Here is a 23,296-nt window from a genome sequence, read left to right on the forward strand (position 1 = left end):
ATGCTACATTTCGCGTCATTACATAATTTTTATATTTTTTGCGTCATTACATTTTACATAATTTGACTTTACGTTATAAAGTTTTCAGAGACGAAAATTTACGAAATTCATAATTAAACCTAAAGATAATTTTTTTAACCATTTTTTTTTTATTATTGTAAAATTTAAAAATATTTTAGCGGATAGTAGCAAAATAAATAAAATAGTCACAATTTCTTAAGTCAGCCATTGACGGTAAATTATTCTCACGTTTCTGCAGCGCAAACTGCAGCGAAGACGTTTCATAAGTCGAGCCATCATGCACGCAGTGACCAATACACGATCAGTTATAGTCGTGGGTGCTGCAGAAACGTGAGAATAATTGATCGTCAACGGCTTGCATTAATTAATTATATAAATGCGAAAGATCAATCATCACGAAATCTCGAAAACCGCATGACGTACAAAAGTGAAATTTGGCAGGGAGTTAATAGGTTACCCATAAGAACGGGCTTTGGGATATGATTAAGAAGGTCTAAGGGCGTACGAAGTCGCAGGCATCCGCTAGTACTTTGATGTCAAAGTATCGTTGCACTTGAAACATCACGAAACTTTCGATGCATTTCAATATTAAAGGTTAACAAGCCTTAAAAATTTGGCTACATCGTCTGTAAGGGGGACTGTATGTTCGATATCATAGCAACCGTCGCGTGCGGACTCCCCGAGACATCTTTCCAACTTTTTACTGCTTCAACTCGCCTCCCCCGAGCTGGATCGATCACGTCATATATGATTTGTTCGATCTTTATAACTGTACAAATCTATTACGAGTATCTGTTTGTATTTGTGGTGGTACTAGCTTAGGTATTTCACCTCTTTATATTTACAGCATGCTTCATAAATAACAAAATATGTACTGCAATATCATGCACTTATCATGATGCATTGCGAAGTCACAAATATTTGTAGTGTCTTTTACGAGCACAAGTCTTCTCTCAGAGTAAAAGGGGTTAGGCCAATCCACCACCACGCTGGCCCAGTGCGGATTGGCAGACTTCACACACGTTTGGTATAAAGAAAATTCTCAGGTATGCAGGTTTCCTCACGATGCTTTTCATTCACCGTTTGAGACACGTGTTATTTAATTTCTTAAAATGCACACAACTGAAAAGTTACAGCCAACCTTCACCCTCCAGAATAGGAGGCAGAGGTCATATCCACTGGGCTATCACGGCTGGCACAACATGATTTAACGTTTTTTTTGGACTTTTTGAAGGGTTTACAACTTTTTTTTTGCGATCGTCTCTGATGCCGCCCGAGACGGGATACCCTAAGCAATTGCTTAAATAGCTTATAGGCTAATCCAGGACTGAAAAGGCTGTTAAAACAGGCTGGCAATTATGACAACATCGTATAGGTCCGCTTACTAACTTAACGATAGACTTTTTCGGCAGCCTCTCCGACCAAATAAACAAGATGGTTTATTATTAAGGTCTCTTGTAAAAGTTGCAGCCATGCATATATATCCAGAACCCATAACAGAACCTTAATTTAATATATTACTCGCTATATGAAACACTGACAGTTAACTTAAACCTTGGTTACAGTATTAATTAATTAAATTCAAATGTATTGGTGTACTAAAGAAACAAACCGTTGTATAAAGGTGTCAGTCTCCATTTCTTGTTGAAAAAAATTTAATTCATTTTGTTAATTACACAAACTCATTTCTCATAAATGCTTGTAAAAGATTAGTATAGTGGAGTAAAAGAATACACAAAACAAGCATATGCTGGAAGTCCTCAGAAACAGCTCCGAATTTGATGATTTTTTAAGGTTATGTTTTTATGTCATTTAAAATCAGAAGTGTTTTTATATTGTTTAAAATATGCTATTTATATAATAAGTAATTAAAAAATACTACCGACTTAAAAAATACAAACGTTTGCAAAAAACTAATAAGCGAAAGAAAATATTATAATATTTTTATCTACTGGTAACTTTGAAGGCGGTGCCAATGGTCTAATTAATGGGTAGACAATCAATCGTCCACAGTTTTCCTAGCTTTAGGGTTCGAATTTGTTTTCCATATTTAGGTATATAAGACCATTTTCGGTCAACAAATTTTAAAAAATATACCATCTGTCAAAAATCTTGCAAAATACAATTATTTTTGATTTTTTTTTGTGTGCATTTTCATAATATGCTCCGTATTTCACAACGGGTACTATTTAAACACAGGTACCTATTTTAGAAAACCACAAAATTTTGCAACGCAAACCGATTAAGTTACTGTTGTGAGCTCTAGCATAAAAACACAGTATCTTTAGATTCCACGATGAAACCAGTTAAAAACAGGTTAATCTTTAAGTATGGACGTCACAGACTGCTCGATGTTTTTGTTTTCATAGTTTTGCCTAATTCTCCCAACTTCCCGCGATTAAGCGCCTCAGTAGTTTTTGTTTTAGTTTTAAACTACCAACAATGGAGGAGGTTGCATCTCCCGATGAATATCTCGTAAGTAAAAACCACCAACTAGACCATTGTGCACTGACTGCCAGAAAATTTGCATTAATAAACTGTAGTCAAAATTTATATTTGTTACCAGAAATATATTATACTAGCTGACGCCGCGCGGTTTCACCCGCGTGGTTCCCATTCCCGTAGGAATACAGGGATAATATATAGCCTATAGCCTTCCTCGATAAATGGGCTATCTAACACTAAAAGAATTTTTCAAATCGGACCAGTACTTCCTGAGATTAGCGCGTTCAACCTAACAAACAAACAAACTCTCAGCTTTATAATATTAAGTATAGATTTTGAGAAAAAAAAGACTCATTTTGTTACCGAAATAATTTTGACTGTGTCCAATACCTTAAAAGTAGATTTAGACTGTAAAGTACCATCATTCTTGATTTTCATAATTTCTATAATTTCTGAAGTAAAAGTTGATTTTATAAGCACGTTAATTTATTGCTAAATCCCATAACTTTAATATTCAATCAGTTTTCTCAAAAAAAAGTGTCTGCATATAGGAGACTGTGAGACTCCAGGTCCACAGTAGTGTTTAGAAAAAAAAACATACATACAGCCGAACGTAGAACCTCCTCCTTTTTGGAAGTCGGTTAAAAATGACGTCCGTACATAAAGGTTAAGAAAGCAAGCTTCTCAATTTGTTAATTACATGTTTTTGTATTGGCCATACTTTATCAATTCTATTTTCGGCTGCCATATTTTTACGGCAAGTTACGTTGCGATGTGTTACGGTGCTACTAATGTATTTTTACGATATGCTTGACCGCGATCTAAGTTGATAGAAGAAATATTCCGTAATAAAGTACAAGTAATCACTGTATTAGAATTTTACGTAGTTTTGGAATTGTAATCTTTAACAACCCATACTCGAGTTACTGTTGAGCACGAATCTCCTCTCAGAATGAAAGGGGTTAGGCACTATTACACCGCGCTGACCTAATGCAGATCGAGTTCCGGTTCAAACTATAAAATACTGATATGAAATAACGGTTACATCTGTAATTTATTACGAAATTCCTCAGTCTATGGCTTAATAATAAACATAAAACCTATTTTTAGTCACAATGATGAAAATAAAATTATTCTAAGACCTTATTTAATTTAATCTAATCACTGAGACTAATCACTGAGACAAATACAATTAAATCAATGCTTTTAATAAATCTGATTTTACACGTTATTTTATTAATGACTAGCAACGCCTGTGACTTCGTCCGCAGAAGTAAGTTACCTACTTCAGTAGGTATTATTGTTTTCCGGAATTATTACGAATTATTTAAGTACGAATGAAAAAATATAGCAAAGATTTTTTTACCATCTCTATAAAATATATCTACTAAACTTATAAAATATTGTTGTAATAGGGTAGTTGACTCATATCAAATTTAATATAAACAATATTAATTTACATTTACATTATTTACAAACAATATTAATTTACATTTATTATGGAATAGAACCTCTTGTTGGCATGTTAAGGAAAAATTTTAATAACAAAAAACAAAACGAAACTTCACCACAAAAACAACATTATACAAAAACTGTAGATAATAACATTTTAATGATAGGTTAATCCTATTTAAAATTGTAAAAACCCAATGTCATATAATATGACATAAGCTTAAACTAGATATTTTAAAATGGAAGATAAAATATAAAGAAATAATAAAGGAGTTCAGATATCAAAACATTAGTCAGTATAGAACCGTACGCTCTCTCGCTGATCTTCCGGGTTCCGATATTAGAGTCATAAATTTATCGTTATTTTTTTCTGTCTCTACTTTTTCTTCGTCTTTATTTTCATCATCAGACGATTTTAAACTTAGTGTTTGCGTTGGCTTAGGCGCTAGATATTTGAAATTGTAATTTTTGACCATCACAGAGTCGAACATTTGAATAGTCATTGTTTATTCTACGCAAACAAACAATCTAATATTTCCTCTATATAATATTTGTATCTATATACTTAAGAAAGTCGAGTTTGTTACAATACTTATAACTCAAGAACGGCTGGACCGACTGGTTGAAAATTGGTGGAGATGAGAGAATCAGGAGAATTATATAGGATAAGATACTTACTTAGGGTAGGGTACTTACTTAGCGTAGGGTAGGGGTAGGGTTGAGTAGGGTAGTGGAAGGGTAGGAGTAGTGTAGGGATAGGGAATGAGCCAAAGCGAAGCTTGACAGGGTCCGCTACTAGATAATAATTAGCATACATGAACCCGCCCAAAAACGCCAAGTTTATGAGGATGGAGGAGGATTTTGTAACTAAGTAACAACTGTAACACTTTTTTTGTAGAATTCGTAGAATTTTATTACATATTTCATTACTCTAAATTTTCAAATCGGAAGTAGTGGTACTCTCAGAGACTAGGTCAATAAGTAAGAATTGGTCAATTACATAATTTACACAATTTTTCCTTCAACCGTCTGCCACAAAGCGTTATGACAGAAATTTCTGATTAAAAATTCCTCTATGGGAGTGAATGAACTGAGGCACTATTATTTAGCTATACAGAAATCACTATGACAATAAATATGGTACCATTATTTTACAAAGGAGAGCCGTGATAGCCCAGTGGATATGACCTCTGTCTCCGATTCTGGAGGTTGTTGGTTCGAATCCGATCCGGGGCATGCACCTCCAAGTTTGCAGTTGTGTACATTTTAAGAAATTAAATATCACGTGTCTTAAACGGTGAAAAAAACATCGTGAGGAAACCTGCATACCAGAGAATTTTCTGCGTATGCGCGACTCGAGCTCAGCAGTGAGCCGAATATGGGTTGATACTTTCTTTCAACCCGTATACCCTTATTTATAGTTTGACGTGTTTTATGTATAATAAATAGTCTACTCATTTTATAAATTATTTATAAAAAAAAAAGCAAAAAGTAAAGCAATTTTCTAAAAGTAACTGGATATCTGCGATCGTTACTTTCGGAGCTACTGGGATTTACAAGGTCAGATTCGCGGCACTGCCACGGATCCCTGAAAAACGCCAAATACAAAATGGCACGAATTAATGACGTCGTTGATTTGCTGATCGTTAGATTTGTATGGGCGTTCAAACAAAATTACAAATATCATTGTTATAATTTAAACATGACTTTTTCTAAAATATTTTTTTAATGTAAAGAAGCTAAAAATGTATATATTCTAGTCATCAACCCCATTAATCATTTAAAAAAAATAAACCCCTTTTAAACCCTTTAAACACTTGAATTAATTGGGGGTAAATTGGGCAAATGTAACTTGAAACATGAACATGACTATCTTTCAACCCTTTTGATTTTATTTTCGCGACAAAAAGTATCAAGCTTCTTCGTATTCTCAAATCGTGCCAAGTTTCATTTAAATTCATTAATTAGTTTCAGCGTGATGCCAAGTCAATAAAAAGACGGACAGACAGACAAAAAATTAAAAAAATATATTTTAGCTTTATCAATTATATGTATAATGCCCTAAAATTTTAAAAAATATCATCAATGTACAAATTGGACCTGTTACAGTCTCATATTATGTAATGATATTGTTACGAACGTAAAGAACGTAAATATAGGGTTCGAGGATTTGGAATTAAACACCTGGTAACTCGTATAAGACTTTATTCCTCTCAATACACACTTTCAAACGTAGGCATTTCGTAGTGCAAAATCGTAACCGAGTTCACTATAGTTCACTTATATCGCTTGTATCACTCAATGTTCACTTTACTCCGTTTCGAAGTTAACTGCCCCGAGCGTCGAGTCGGTCGCGTATTCATACCCGCCAAACAGGCCGGAAATAGTTCTAGTACCTATACGCGTTGACTTTTCTACCCAATTCGACATAAACGAACCAATAAAACTACATATCTCAAATTAATGGTAAACAAGCTGACATGGGCGAGCGATTATGAACCCTATGCTCTATATTATTGCTCTAGCAATAGGGTTCTCCGTAACAATATCATCATCATCATCTTCGTCAGTCGATAGACATCTACTGCTGAACATGGACATAGGCCTCTTGAATGGACCTCCAAGCACAACGGCACAGCATGTAAAAATATAAGCCCTCATAGGGGTGGTTAGAATACACAGGTGGTGGATACGGATGGAACGAATAGGTTCATACATAGAATTTTTTCTTAGTTGGTTGAAAAGACGACTAACGCGATAAAGTACAAACAATGTGAAAGAGTAACATTATATTAATATACATGCATTAATACATATATGCATTAATCTGTAATTATTTCGGTTAATACATGAAATGGCCTTAATCGTTACCCATAAATCAGTGCTAAACCCCGATGGTCAGGCCCTTATGTAGTGGCGTGCAGAAAGTGTGTCAGCGCCATCAACTACGTCAACTAAGCTATACTTTCTTGGGCCAAATTATATATTCGTTTGTTGTGGAAATATTCTACAACATAATAGTTGCATACTTCAAGTTTCTATTGGATAGGTACTGCTTTTGTTTTTCTATTTGGATCAGCTTCCACCTTCACACAGGAAGTAAAACTATAAGAAATGTAAACAGTAATTGTTATCAATTGTAAATTATAATACTGCATGACTTTTTCAAAAGAGCAACTGTTGAGTTTCTTGCCGGTATCTTCTCAACAGAACCTGCCTTCCGAACCGGTGGTAGAATCTTTACAAATAGTCAACTGACGTGTCAAAAGTGCTTGTAAACTGAGCCTACTTGAAATAAATGATTTTTGATTTTGATTTTTTGATTTTCTATTTACGGTAAGCTTCTTAATGGGAGTAGCGTTGTCAGAGGGTTTAAGAAGCCTGAAAGCTCTAAGAGCTTTAGGACCTAAATGGCTTCATAAATATTTTGTTTGTGTACCCAAGGATTGTATCAGTGGCGTAGCGTGCCTTGGAAGGACCCTGTATTAAAATTAGTTGGGGGGGCCCAATAAGAAGGGTAAAGATTTCTTTTAAAGAAAGATGTTTGGATCTATGAATATACGGAAATTCATAGGTTCTTTAATCCAATGGAGATTGTGGATTATATTTTACTTAGTTTAGCTTTTAGTTACACGTATGGGTAAGGGGCCCCTGTGGCCTGGGGTCCCGTATCATTGATATGGCTGTTACAGCGGTAGCTGCGCCCCTGGATTGTTTAAGATTATTTTATGATTGTCTACGAAAAACTGACGAATCCTAGCGACACGGTCACCCAGACCTGAATAGTTAAACACTGAAGTGACTTCGCAATTAATCATTGTGAAGTCGACTTTGCAATTAAACTCAGAATACAGAAAACCACCAGAAGAAGTGATAGCGCAAAGAAGTGAAGCCATTTAATCTACACATTTTACGATTACTCACTCTGTGTTTGTCGTGTTGTTTGACGTGCTATACAGGTGACAAATTTAATTAAATTAAGCCGTCTTGTGCTATTCCTTCGTGTAAAAATGCCGTTGGTAAAAAAAAGAAACTGAATAGGATCACATTTCACGTGTAAGTAGCACAAATAAATATTCTTATGTTAAAATAATGAATAATTTTTACGTGAATTTAGTTGTCATAGAAACCGATGACTTCATTTTGTAAGTGTTGCCAATGTAATTGTTTTGATTTTCCCTACTTTTAATTTCAATTCAAGGATTTATTATTTATGTAAAATATTAATCAACTAAATAGGTAGGCATAGGTTCCGGCAATTAAGTTGAAATAAAATTGTGGTAATCAGCGCAGATAAAGAAAGTGTAAAATAATCTTAAAGCTTTAAAATTTTACAAATAACAATGGGTTGCTATATTATAATAAGTTCGTTCGTTCTTGTCTGTTTGTGTGTCTGTTTGCACATTTGTTTGTTTTCGTGTGCTTGTTTGGTCTTTTGTTTGTTTGTGTACCTACTTGTTTGCTTGTTTGTTGAGCAAGTGGATTAAATAAAATATTTTTATCTTCAAAACACATTCTTAAAAGATATTAAACCAATTAAATGGCCTTATTTATACTTGAATTTTAAGAGACATAAAAATTAAAGAAATAAGACGAGATAATAATAACTGTGCACGCGATTGAAATACATATTTATAATAATAATATAATATAATTATATGGAATATATAAAATTATTATTGTAAATATGTATTTCTTTAGTTTGTTAGTTGATAAGTTTTATAATAACCGTCTTATTATATCTATTATTTATTTGTCCATGTCTTAAATTTTTTAGAGTTCATTTTCTTGCTGACTCTCAGCAATCACTAGAAAACCGGTCCCACTGTTTTTATTATTTACCATACAAGTTAACATTTAATGTGATGAACTGTACACTTATTGTTTTCCTTTTAACATTATAAATTTTTACCACAAAATAGGGAAAAATTTAACAGCCCCATGTACTAGCGACATTACGCGGGTGAGAATTGCGACGAGTGCAGGCTGTTGTGTTCAATTTTTGGACACACTGCGCACTATAGAATGACATCTAAACGTGGCTTCTGGTGGTTTTCTGTATTCTGAGCAATTAAACATCGTGAAGTCAAGATCTCCTGAAAATTCTTGTTTCAAAGTAAAACGTAGATGACTTTTTGTCAGATCTGGGTGATGTTGTCGCTTGAATTTGTCGGTTTTTGGCAGACAGTAAATCAAATTATTCTCCCATTCGGAAATGCAGCCAGTATTCTTGCCACTATTGTATATACGGCATGATTTGTATAATTATTAGGATAAGCTTAAGTTTCCTATTGTATTCATTAATAATTAATTTCTACTTTTTTTTAAATCAAATCTTACTTTATTTTCAAGAACAACATATTAATTAAAACAAATCAAAACTAAGAATTACTTAACAGTATATTAAATTTAAATTTATAATAATTTAAATAACTATAACAAATACACACCATCTAATTGTTCACCCAGAAGCAAGGTACCCAATACACTAGCGCTATTACCCCTCTGGATAGCAAGGCCACCTAGACCAGCATAAATTAAAGATGTAAAGATGTAAATTTTAAATGGTTGAAATTGACATTTGAATCATTAAATACTTAATAAATAATTTGCATGCCAAATTGGCAAGATACATTTAGGTACCATCTACATCTACCGACCACCTGTATATATAATGCATGTCAATCTGCAAATAAATAAATTGATTGATTTTTTTTAGTATCTGTTGACCATGGGCCTAAAGTCTCAAAGGCAAGGGCCGCAAATACATAGTCATTCGATACAATTTCCGCTTGTATTATTATAAATTATTATACAAACAATTCAAAGTTACATATCTAGTTGACAGTGAATATCAATAATAAACACTAAAATGTAATCTTAACAACATAATTAGACATATTAAATGATAAGACAATGTAAGTAAACGCCGATAAACACTGGAAAGTCTAAAGATATAACCGTACCTATTTAGGTACAATACTGGCACAATACTGATACGCTCGTGATAAGGCGATTGATTACACAGATCCCTGGCATTCTTCCAACCGTCCAACGACTACCTAATGCTATTAAAATCTTTGTTTCGTGTTCCAAACGTACCTATAATACATGATTTTTATTTACACTGAAACCGGAAAATCCATATGTATAGAAAAACAAATCTGTATAATTAGATAAAGAAAAAACTTGTCGCTAGATACTATTTACTTCTCTGATTGTCAATTATCGTTTCCTCTTTAGATAACAAATCTGTACAAAACTTAATTATCATTATCATCATTATCAACCCATATTCGGCTCCCTGCTGAGCTCGAGTCTCCTTTCAGAATGAGAGGGGTTAGGCCAATAGTCCACCAGTCCACGTTGGCCCAATGCGGATTGGCAGACTTCAGATAATTAAGAAAATTTTCTGGTATGCAAGTTTTCTCACGATGTTATTCCTTCACCGTTTGAGACACATGACATTTAATTTCATAAATGCACACAACTGAAAAGTTGGAAGTGCGTGTCCCGGACCGGATTCGAACCCACACCTTCCGGAATCGGAGGCAGAGGTCATATCCACTAGGCTATCACGACTCTCAATAATTAATATTATAATATTAATTATTACCAACTAAAATATAGGTATCACGGAATAGGCAAATGCACTTTGTTATAAGTTGTATTTTCTTAAGATAAAAATGTTTACTATAATTAATCAACCTCGTTGATAATGGTCCTGTTTAATCACACTTTCGAAGTAATTATAAAATTGTCTGTGTGCGTTGTTGTGTCTGTTTATTACTATTTCGCTCCTGCACTCCGGACGAAACTACTTACTTAACCGATTTTTTGACATTTGAAAGGTAGTATTGTACCTAAATAGGTACAGGCTACTTTTTAACCCGGAAAATCATAGTGCATGCTTCTTGCAAACGGAGTCAGGAGCGTCCACACTAGTGTTTACTAAATATCTTAAAGAAGTAAAGTTTGTAAGGTTGTACGGGGTAATTAATCCACGAAAAACACGTTTTTCTCGAGTGTCATAGGCTATATTTTATCGCCATATTCCTTAACTAAATAAAACTAATAAGAACAGGACAAAACACGGGTGAAACCGCGGGGAGTCAGCTGTTACCTTTAAATTGCATAGTCTCTATTTTGTTATTAATAACAAAATAGAGACTATTTTATCCTTATTCTCCTTTTTCTCTCTATCTAAGCGAAAATATACCAATAATGGGTACGATAGTAGTCCAAACCATCTGGGAATCGATCCCTCGGCATGTCGGAGTTGAGCTCGCTATACCGTTGAGCTATTGAGGCATGAACCTTTACCATAATATCAAAGATATAAATGCTGTTACTCAGTGTCACATCACGGAAATAATATGCGTGTAGGGATACTGGTTCCGTTTGTTCCGCCGAGCAAAGGTCGGCACATAATAGATACACCCGCAGTGAACTACCGCAGGATACATAGCACAGCTAATTATGCTTTAAATTAAACTTCTTTTGTTTTATTAACAGAGATACGCCCACATTTCTGCATGTTTATGGCTTTCGCATTTCACTCAACAGTGCTGAGTAAATTTATTTTTAAAGTAACCAGAAAATATACCTTTAATTATAACACTTATATTTCTTATTATACAAATACTAACTATCATAATAAAGCAGTAGGTATACAGGATATTTTATCTAAAGTCACGAATTTTTATCTAGTCTTGTCCCTTATTGGATGTACAGTGAAAAGAATTAAACGCGTTTTGTGCCCTTCGATACTTTTTTTATATACAACATCGTCCTATCCTATCTATCTAGTCTTTCCATCGTCTGAAGATGATAGACCATTTCTTTTCACACTTAAACACTTAATTTATTTTAATAAATAAATTACAAATTTTATTATTATTAGAAAGAATGATTAAAATAATTTAGACATTTTATATTTTTGGTTTTTCAAAAATTTAGACATAAACAATACTAATAATTATTTGAAGTAAAAAAATCTACATAAAGTAAGTAAGGCACACAAGGCACATATCAAAAGGAATGAAAAAATCGCGAAAATCAAATTAAAAGCAATAAATTGCCTGTATAATCCGAAAATGAGCAAAATTTCTAGTAGAATATGTAAAACTTTGGCTTTCACCAGTCATTAAATACAGATAAACTTAGCCTTGGCATTGGCAAAATTGGTTAAAAATTAAGCATCAAGAACTTGAAATTGATGAGTTTATTTAAACTACATATACTTATAAAGAGACAAAGTTTGTGTAAGGTTAAATTCAAGATCTACTAAACTGATTTTGAAAATTCTTTTACCCATAAAAGCCATGTAAATAACGTAGCTTTTTATGGGTAAGTGTCATAAGCTATATTCTATCCCCGTTATTTTACGTGAACAGGATTTACTAGTCTGCTAGTTTGCTATTTAAACTTAGCAAAGGTCAACATTCGCGTCGATTGACAGTTCGAAAACCAATTCTTCTTCTTCGTCGTTACACACTTGACAGAGTGGCCGTGGTCGTCATTTGGGCGCGGTGGCAAGCCTCACTATCCGTCGCCATTCCTCCCTTAGTGAGGCTCTCCTAGAACATTCGTGGAGCGATCCATGGAGAGCGGTTTTTACTTGGTCAGTCCAGCGCATTGGTGACCTGCCACGTGCTCTTGTGCCCTCCACCTTTCCTTGCACCACTAGTCTCTCTATGGACGTGTCATCTTTTCTTGTAATACGAGAAACCAATAACAGTGGTAAAAATACGAAAATACAAAGGGGGTCTAAATAAAAATGTACAGTCACATCTGTCAAGGCAATCCAAAGCCGATTAACCCAAGGTCCCCCAAGAGCAACGTCCGTGAGGTTTAAAACGCACCTTCCGCCAACGGTACATTATTTTGGCTTGGCCTACATAATTTTTGGCCGTTAAGACCTGCTCGAGTGACCGTTAGTGTGTCAAGGGTAGGAGGGCAGGAGTTTTGCGTGCTAGCCCAGAGTAATCGATGAGAGATTTCCGACCTTGGCTCAAACCACCATCCTTGGGGAAAGCTGACCTGTCTAATACACACCAAGGCCATTTCTAATGTTTTAAACGGTGAAGTTAAATTGGTTCGGCGTTTTTTTTTCGTCGGTAATTAAAAGGGGTTTGACGTCATGAATGAACGGTCGGTTTCTTTCCTATACTAATCTTATAAAACCACATAACTAAGAAATATTTGTACGGTAATAAGAGCCGTGATAGCCTAGTGCATATAACCTCTGCCTTCGATTCGGAGTCCAGGGCTCCAACTTTTCAGTTGTGTGCATTTTAAGAAATTAAAATGCACACAACTGTGTCTCAAACGGCGAAGAAAAAACATCGTGAGGAAACCTGAGAATTTTCTTAATTCTCTACGTGTGTGAAGTCTAACAATCCGCGATGGGCTAGCGTGGTGGACTATTAGTCTATTTATCTATCTCAGAAAAGACTCGTGTACAACAGTGAGCCAAACGTGGGTTTTTAATGATGAAGGAATATTAAAAAAGTATAGGTAGATTGTTTACAACAACCATATACTAGCGGGAAACCGCTGTGCCCATGAGAAAACTAGGATTAAATATGTCACTCGCAAATAACATGGCTTTCTAATAATAAAATAATTTTGACTAGAAGCAGGTGTTCTTTGCAATTGCACAATGTAGAGTCAACATCTCCTAAGGATGCTCCGGTTTCGGAGTGAAACGTACGTAGAGAGTATTTTGTCGGACCTAGGTGACGTCGCATGGGTTCGTCGGCTTTTCGAGTATAATAGCAAAATAAATAAATTATTATATATTAATAAAAAAGAATTTCCAAAATCGGGTCAGTAGATCCAGAGATTACCTTACAACATACAAGTTTTACCTCCTTTTAATATAAGTACAGATTTAGGTTAAGTACCTAGTTAAGTTTGAGATACTTACTCGTATGTACATTAGTATATTGTTTAAAAGAATTTACTCTACTACGAAATGTACTCAGCGTTCTTAATACTAAAAGAATTCAGTAATTCCTGTAGTATGACTACATAAAAAACTCTACTTAATATTAGCCGTCAGTAATACTTTGTGAATAGAAATTCATGAATAATTCATAGGTCTCTGTGACTGGCCCAAGTGGGTTACAGTACTTAATTGTCGCTACGAATGAAAAAATATTAGGTACGTATCTAAAGCTGGGAATACTGAAAAAATCTATACTTAATATTATAAAGCTAAAGAGTTTGTTTGTTTAATTAAATGCGCTAATCTCAGAAACTACTGGTCCGATTTGAAAAATTCTTTCAGTGTTAGATAGCCCATTTATCGACAAAGGCTATAGGCTATATACTATCCCCGTATTCATACGGGAACGGGAACTGCGCGGGTGAAACCGCACGGCGGAGTCAGTAGTTTATACTAATAAATATCTAGTGGCTTCTATTATGATTTCACAGTAGGTACGTAGAATAAAATGACAATTGTTACCTATTCCATTTACACAATATGTATACCAGGTCACTGACCTGAGCCAATTTTGCTGAAAATGTTTCAGCCGTTTACAAAAAAGATTAAACTTCAGTGACATTTAAAACTATACACTTGGCCTATTCACTAATGTAATTAACATCAAATCAAAAACAACCGCATTTTTCGTATTCCGTAAAGCCCATTGTTTACGAAAATCACAATGACAAACACACTGTTGAGTAATTTTCATTTAGCAATAAATTATTAGTGAATACGAAATCAGGTGAATTAAGAATTTCTAACAATAACTAGTTATTAAACTTTCATTAGGTATTGTTGTGATGTCAACAGCCTAGACTGTCAATAGACTAGTCTATATATACAAACCTCGGTTAAGAGGGACTACAATCTCACCTGATGGTAAGTGATGATGTAATCTAAAATGGATGCGGGCTAACTTGTTTGGAGGAGGATAAAAATCCCTTTCGGTTTCTACACGACATCGTACCGAAACGCTAAATCGCTTGGCGGTACGTCTTTGTCGGTAGGGTGGTAACTAGCCTCGGCCGAAAGCCTCCCAGCCAGCCAGACCTGGACCTATTAAAAAAACCTCTCTTAGAATCTTCAATGTACAGAATGTACAAAATGTACAGAATTCGTATTTAATGTATATATTCTAGATGACGCTGGCGTCCGTTATGCCACGGTAACGTTTGATGTTACAAATGGTATAAGTAAAATCTCAAATTGCTAATAAATGTATAGAATTCGACCAGTTTTAATATAAGTATAGATATAAAAGATGTAAATATGCAGTACTGACGATATTGCACACATTCGAGTCGATATGATAACCATATTTGAAGTGAAATAAAATTGTACGTGTAAGCGAGGCTTAATAACGAAACAAATGAAGGAGCCCGGTAATGAGTAAGCAGTTCGGTCAGCGACGTATTAATTTCACTAAAAGCCTTCACATAACGGATATTGCAATTTGCAGAACGTTCCTTTCAAAAGGTAAATGCGGTTAACCCGAAATACAGGACGACAGGAAGTTGTAAGCTAAAACTGGCTTTCCTCAATGTTAGCTAAGCTATAGCTATCCAATGTAGCTACGTGAAGCGAGGCTTTAAATTCTCTGTTAAATATATTTTTTGTCTACCATTTTTTTTAATTGTTATCAATTTAGAAAACCGGCCAAGTGGCTGTCGGGTCACGCTCAGTGTAGGGTTCCCTAGATTAAATTAGCATTGAATCCTTTATGTAATGCACAAAAATACCGGTAACGATACCCCACACCATGAATAGACGATAAAAAATTCATCCTCACTTTGCATGTAGGGAAGGAACCCCAAAATTTTTATTTAATTTTCTTTTTATCACTTTGTAGACGTAACTACGGAGCATACCCATACCAAATTTTAGCTTTGTATTTTTATAAGGCACAGAATTATCATACTGAAAACTTTTTTTTTCTTTACAAGTTAGCCCTTAACAACTTCACCTGATGGTACCTAAGTGATGATGCAATCTAAGTTGGAATCGGGCTTACTTGTTAGGAGGAGGATGAAATCCACACCCCTTTCGGTTTCTACACGACGTCGTACCGGAACGCTAAATCGCTTGGCGGTACGTCTTTGTCGGTAGCGCCATGGAGGCCGTCAATCTTTTTAATTAACAACGGAATTAATATGCAATTGCCTCAATAGGCATTAGAAATCGCGAGTGTCACTCATCTATAGTTACGAGTATATCAAAATTCAAACAGAGTTATTTTTGTAAAAATTTTAATAAAAAAATTACAACCGACTTCAAAACCTAAAAACGTACCCACTAAACTAAAAAGCGAAAAATAACATCATAATATGTTCTACCTGCTGATCAGTATGAAGGCGGTGCTTACCCGTTGTTGTCTTAATTTAAGCCATTTCTGACAGGACCTGAGATGGACAACACTGTCTGCAAGATCTAAATCTATGAGATATTCTCACATGGCTTGAATTAATACATCACCGGCTCAGCACCGCCTTCATACTGATCAGCAGGTAGAACATATTAGCCTCCTCCTATTTGAAGTCGGTTAAAAACTAAAATAGAATAACTCTATAAATCAGGGCACACTTGGTCTCATGACTCCGTGGCATAATATTTTATATGCAAATGTAATTTTTACTGCAGGCTTTATTCGGCGCACCCTAAATGTGCTCTTACGAAGTTTTGGTGTAATTTGAGCCCGAGTTAGGCAACAAAATTGCACGATAATCTACCTACTGAAGATATTAAATGTGTTTTTTATATTAAAACTTAGTGAACTATGTTATTATACTGGCACGATTAACATGCGTGGTTGGATATTTTCAGCTTTACGACCAACTATCAAATCAGAAGAATTTGTCATAATCGTTGAATAATATATATATTTAATAGCCTCAATAGCTCAACGGTAAGAGCAGTCAGACTCATCACCGAGGGGTGGTGGTTCGGTTCCCCGCCCCGTTGGTCTATTGTCGTACCCACTCCTAGCACAGTCTTTCCCGACTAGTTGGAGGGGAATGGGAATATTGGTCATATTATAAAAGATATGGCAAATATTCTTTTTAAAAAAAATAATAAAAAAAATAATATATATATATATATGTATATATATAATGTTAAATTGTATAAGCTATTATAAATGTTTTCTTTTTTATCTATTTGCTTATAAATTAGGATTATACATAGTCTACATAAACTTTTCATACACCAAATAATTGTGGTAGAAAGTATCAGGGTCTAGTTGTATTTAAGGTATCTTTGTAAACCTGCTTTCTGATGAATAAATAAATTATTATTAAGAGTTGACTGTGAAAGAGTAAACTTGAAAATTTTTTACGAATCCATCTATTTATTCTGCGTAATGAATAATGATTCAATAAATTGATGGATGGATTTCACGAGGACCTACATGTAGAAAATTGATTAGCAGCAAAAAGATTGCTGGTTTTTCGCATCATACAATTTTTCATCCCAAGTGAGGAAAATGCTAAGTATAAGAAATCTCATTTGGCAATACATACGGTTTATAGTAAGACTGTAGATGTAAATTTCACATTAGAAACATCATAAATTGGTCACTTACGGTATCTATTTCCAATTAAAAAAAAACAAAAAGAATATTTTTATTCATAGTATGATTGCTACCGCCAAATTTTCTTATACGGTATGAGTCTTACATGCAATGGCTGGTGACCGTACAGCATATATAACTATAGAGTACTTTTTTATATTTTTTTCTGTTATCATTTACAAATTAATTTATTTTCCAAAATGATAATTTTATACTATAGATCAGTTACGTCCCTACAAAATCACTGCAAAAAGTGATCTGAATAATAGGCCACAAAACTGAATGCACACATGTACAATTTTGTCTTTAATTCCATCATCATCTCTTTACCCTTATCCCACTTAAGTGGGGTCGGAAAAATATGTCAATCTTTTCCATTCGTCTCTATTACTCGTCAACTCATCATCCACTCCTTTTACACACATGTCCTTTTTCACACAATCCAACCAGTCTTTAATTCCATTGTTTTTTTATGCATATATAGTTTTAAAACTTCCTGAACACACAACTCGATATTGTAGACGATATTTAGGTATTATTTTGTTTAACTAACTATCGTTGGTAACCACAAATTTCCTATTTTGTGCGCCTCATTTTTCATGACCTAGTACCTAACACATCTAACAGTATTTAATATCATTGATCCAAATTATAAAATGGAAATTAATGAAAATTTAAATGAACAACTACGTAACTAACCTAAAAATACCTGCAGGTCCAACTAGGTACATTTTAAAATAAATAAATACCTACTTTGCTCGCCAAGACGTAAAAAATTTTCGCACGCCTAGTTGTTGAAAACGACTTACTGATATGACCGGGCAAAAGTAACTTTTCCAAGCAAGTGAGATGAAAAATAAGTGGGTACTATATCTATTATTTATCGTTTCGTTCGTCATCAACCCATATTCGGCTCACTGCTGAGCTCGAGTCTCCTCTCAGAATGAGAGGGGTTAGGCCAATAGTCCACCACGCTGGTCCAATGCGGATTGGCAGACTTCAGACACGCAGAGAATTAAGATAATTCTCTGGTGTGCAGGTTTCCTCACGATGTTTTTTAATTTAATCTATAATTCTATTATTATGTATTAGTACAATAGTAAAAAAACTGCACCTAAAATAATAGCTTGAAAAATAAACAAATTCTTAATTCCAAATCACGAAATAAACATTTTACTTAAGCGTCGTTTAAAACATGTTTATAAACGCAATTATTTTTAATCACCGTCAACTAATTATCACCAGGAGGGTCGCCATTATAAGCCCATTATTGTGTCACAGGGTGCAGGCCGCACGCGAATTTCCTCCTTCGCAAACCGTTTAATTCCAGGAAAAGGTTAATCACACAATTTTCACATTGTACCTACACATTTCGCAGGTGTGCCTATAAAGCGTTATACAAACTGAAGCGTTAGCATTTAGGTCCCAAAAATTATAAAATTTTAAGTGCGCCTGACCTGTCCATTATGAGTGTATCTTCTAAAACTGTAACAGCCTCCTAGCCCAGTGGCACTTCGATTATCTTTCTACTATCGCTAACGCTTCGAAAACTTGAAAAATGTATGGCAATGACAGATCTTAATCACGTGACCTGTCCATAGCCTATGTTATTCCCATACAACTTTCTAGTTTTCGAAGCGTTAGCGATCGTAGAAAGAGAATCGACATGCCACTTGGCTAGGTGGGCTGGTCTAATTCTGTACATTGAAGATATTATTTATAATTTTTTTCACAAATCCCTCGGGAACCATGTATTTTTCCGGGATGAAAAGTAGCTTAAGCTAACTTTCTCGTTTTTTTTTTTATTGAGAAAGAATACAATATGGAACTTAAGCTAACTTATCCTAATAATTATACAAATCATGCCCACGTGGAATGGTGGCAAGAATACTGGCTGCATTTCCGCGCTGGACAGCCAGGCTGATCCTTTGCGCAAAAAATGAGCTAGCCCTTCTGTCACCAGTCGAGGCAACTAGCCGCGGTGAAATTATTCGCGTTTATAATATTATTCGATTTGATTAGGATACGAAGCAGTACAGTGTACCTACGCTTTATAATTGAAACGCCTACGAACATGAACAATGCAACTTTCAAAAGCTCTTTTCATGAAGTGTCAAAGTCAAATTAAACACTCAAATCTATGTGGCCTTGTTAATTATCAACACGAACTATTTTAACCAAACTGCGAAATGTTAACTGAGTAACTATTTGCATACTTTAGCACTGCAGAAACGAATTAAGGTATATTCATAATTTAATTTTGTTAAACCACAAAATACATGTACACAGTAAATGTAGAAGGAAGTACAAAGGGATAATAAATAAGAATCATCATCATCATCATCATATCAGCCGATGGACGTCCACTGCAGGACATAGGCCTTTTGTAGGGACTTCCAAACTGCATCCAGCGAATCCCTGCGACTCGCTTGATATCGTGAATCCACCTGGTGAGGGGTCTACCAACACTGCGCTTTGTAGTGCGGGGTCGCCATTCCAGCACCTTGGGACCCCAACGTCAACGAAATAAAAATATTACAAATAAAATATATTTAAAAAAAAACTACTTAATTTTTATATACCCAATGATCGCGTGAAAAAGAAGAAAATAACTTTTCAATTACCTAAACTAAATTAATCTACAATTTCCTGGTTAGATATAATACAATTTCTAGCTATCCTTGCACATTGCTATTATCAAACGTTGACTTTTATGAATATAAGACATTAGTAGAAGCCCGCGGTTTCACCCGCGTAGTTTTCGTTCCCGTAGGAATATGGGGATAAAATTTAGCCTATAACACTCTAATAAGTTAAGTTAGTATAAGAAAATTCTAATAAGGGTTTTCTTTCTTTCTTTCAAATAATATGGCTTTGTATTGGTTAACGTCCCCAGTCAATGAGTGCCAAACACAACATCTTGTCTCTCAATTCAAGTAGTCGCATTTGCAAATTCAACCTTAAACTTAATACTTAAGGTTGAATTTGCTCTGAATTTGGGATTTTATTGAATATTGGTCTATATTTAAAGGCCTTTAGGTATAATTTTCTTTACCAATAATTCTAAAAATGTCAAAGCAATATTGGCCAGTTTTTAAGTGAAATTTTGCACATGATTGTGCGTCCTTTTATAACAAGAGGTCAATGATCATATAAGTAAAATAGGGTAATAATATTAGTGCAATTAAGTCCTACCATACTACTAATATTATAAACGCGAAAGTTTGTATGGATATTTGTTATTCTTTAACGCCACTACTACTGAAGCGATTTGACTGAAATTTGGAATGGATATATATCTCTGGATTAACTTTTTATCCCGCAAAAATCCATGACTCCCGCGGGATTTGTGAAAAACTGAATTCTACGCGAAGTCGCGGGCGTTCACTAGTGCTTTATAAACGAATTGGAAGCAATAGTAAAATTATAATGAATAATAAGTCAATACTTTGTTTCAGACGACCGGCATGACACCGCTGATGTACGCAGTGAAAGACAACCGGACGTCGTTCGTGGAGAGGCTCATCGAATTAGGTTCAGACGTAGGGGCTAGAAATAATGTAAGTGTTCAACTATACTATATTAATCTCCCCGACGCTAACTATGGGCCTTATTAGAAGGTTCAAAGTCAAAGTCACTCAGCCGACGATAGAGCGAGTGATCGACTCAGAAATGAGGAGATCTGCAGACGAACCGAAGTCACTGACATAGCTCAGCGAATCGAAGTGGCAATGGGCAAGCTACATAGTTCGAAGATCTTAGGGATCCCAAGGTGTTGACATGGTGACCCCGCACCGGAATGTGCGGTGTTGGTCGACCCCCCATTAGGTGAATCGAGGACATCAAGCAAGTTGCAGAGAGCCACTGGATGCTGGCGGCTCGAGGCCATTGCGTTCGGAAGTCCATGCGTGAGGCAAATCTCCAGCAGTTGACGTCCATCAGCTGGTAATGATGATGAATAATGAAGATCTTTATCAAGTGAGATGACAAATGCCGAAGTAACTAAAAAATGCTTCAGCAGAAAAGTACTGCCATGTGATTTAAGAGCGCGCAGCGCGTCGGTACGATATGGATAAAATTCGAAGCGCAAACGAGACGCCGAATTATGACTTTCACGTGAGTGAAAAGCACGGAGCGATTGACGCGCGACGCAAATTTTATGACGTGAGCGCCAAAACCATTTTTACCTAATTGCAAGTAAATTAAACAACATAACGAAAATCAAAATGGCCATATTCAAGATATATACCTAATTTTCTATACAAAACAAAAATTTAAGAAAATAAGTTTGCTTTTCCTGAGATTGAAAGCAAAATGTGAGCAAAACATGTATTTTTCAAAAAAATAAACTATCGAGAAAAGTTTTACAAATTGTCTGAGATCCAGAACCATTTGTAACCACCAAATTACATATTGCACACTCTTAACCAATGATGGACATAAAAATTTCGTTGCAAAGATATAAATTGAACAAAATGCCTATACAAGTACAAAGCTAACTAGCCTGCTGCGTCTTCGTTTACGATGTGAGGTCGTGTAAAACAGCTACATCCACTAGTCACTAGAACCTTGTAACAACTTTCTTTAATCAATATTACATAGTCCACATAATGTTTTGCGTTGCGTGGCATGGCGCGAATTGCAAAAAACATTACTCCAAGTGCATTAGTTTGCATGCCCCAAGTTGCATGCATATTTATATAGTTCTTTAGATTTTATAGCAACTAACGTTTTTTTGGTCGATAAATATTTTTTAGTTCTCTCGATTCTTATACATGCTAGAATATATTATCGAATGAATGAATATGTATCGAAATTATTTTTTACTTTAATTCCTTTTATCTTTTGAGACACATAATGTTAAGCCTAAATTTTGATATGTGGTCAGGATTTTTCCGATCTAGTTCTTCCTTCACATATATTATACAGAAATAGCAGTTCCTTGTAGCATTACGTGGCTGATATACTTTGGATCCGTACCTATTTTGGCTCCTTATTTGTGATACACACTGAGAAATAAAAATCCGTTCCCTTCCATTTTTTCGTGGGTCAAGAGCAAATAGGCATTTTCTAGCGTGATTTATCGTATAGCTACTAGCCAGTAATTTCACTTATTACATTTTCATTTAAACACAGTTTGATTTAGAAATCAAACAGAATTTTTTGTCGTAGGTACCCATGTGGTCGTCGTCGTTCTCATTCTACAAACGCTAACGTTTCGAAAACTAACAAAATGTATCGGATTGACAGATCCGATCAACAACTTGATCACGCGACCTGTCGATGGAGAATGTAATTCCCATACATTTTTTATTTTCGAAGTGTTAGCGTTTGTAGAAAGAGTATCGACGTGCCACATGGCTACAGGCCCAGGAATATAAGCATAGTCATTGAGATCTCGTGACGAGCAAGTCGTATCTGATAAAGTTAAGTGGCAATTTATAAGCACCAATGCATTGAACATGAGAATGTGCGCTTTGTAGCGAACTGAAGTTGACGAAGTTAATCATGCTAGGATACTCAGATCAATTATAGAAGGACCTGTATCGCACTCATAGTCACGAACAAAATTTTCTGTCATTTTCTGAGGAAAACGAGCTTAGATTTGGTATATATCTTATACTAAACTAGAAGTTTTTTCCCGTTTTTTACACAATATGGTATTTTTACGGAGCTCTTTAACCGACAAACACGATTACAACTATCTAACATCGATTCGTTCGATCGTTGATCATATACTTTGACAGAAAAGTAACGTCTAGCGAGGCAGGTCCTATACAATAATTGGTCTGAGCTAGGATATAATAAAAGGTAGG

General features: G+C 35.0%; 1 protein-coding gene across 1 annotated transcript in view; it reads left to right on the forward strand.

Moving 5' to 3' along the window:
• Positions 1-23,296, forward strand: part of LOC112053230 (serine/threonine-protein phosphatase 6 regulatory ankyrin repeat subunit B) — an 81,241-nt gene that overhangs the window by 4,887 nt on the left and 53,058 nt on the right. The window contains exon 2 of the mRNA XM_024092592.2: positions 20,939-21,040. Coding sequence (XP_023948360.1) covers positions 20,939-21,040 — 102 coding nt within the window. The remainder of the gene's footprint in view (positions 1-20,938; positions 21,041-23,296) is intronic.

The sequence above is a fragment of the Bicyclus anynana genome, chromosome 9 (assembly GCF_947172395.1).
Source record: "Bicyclus anynana chromosome 9, ilBicAnyn1.1, whole genome shotgun sequence".
NCBI lineage: Eukaryota > Metazoa > Arthropoda > Insecta > Lepidoptera > Nymphalidae > Bicyclus > Bicyclus anynana.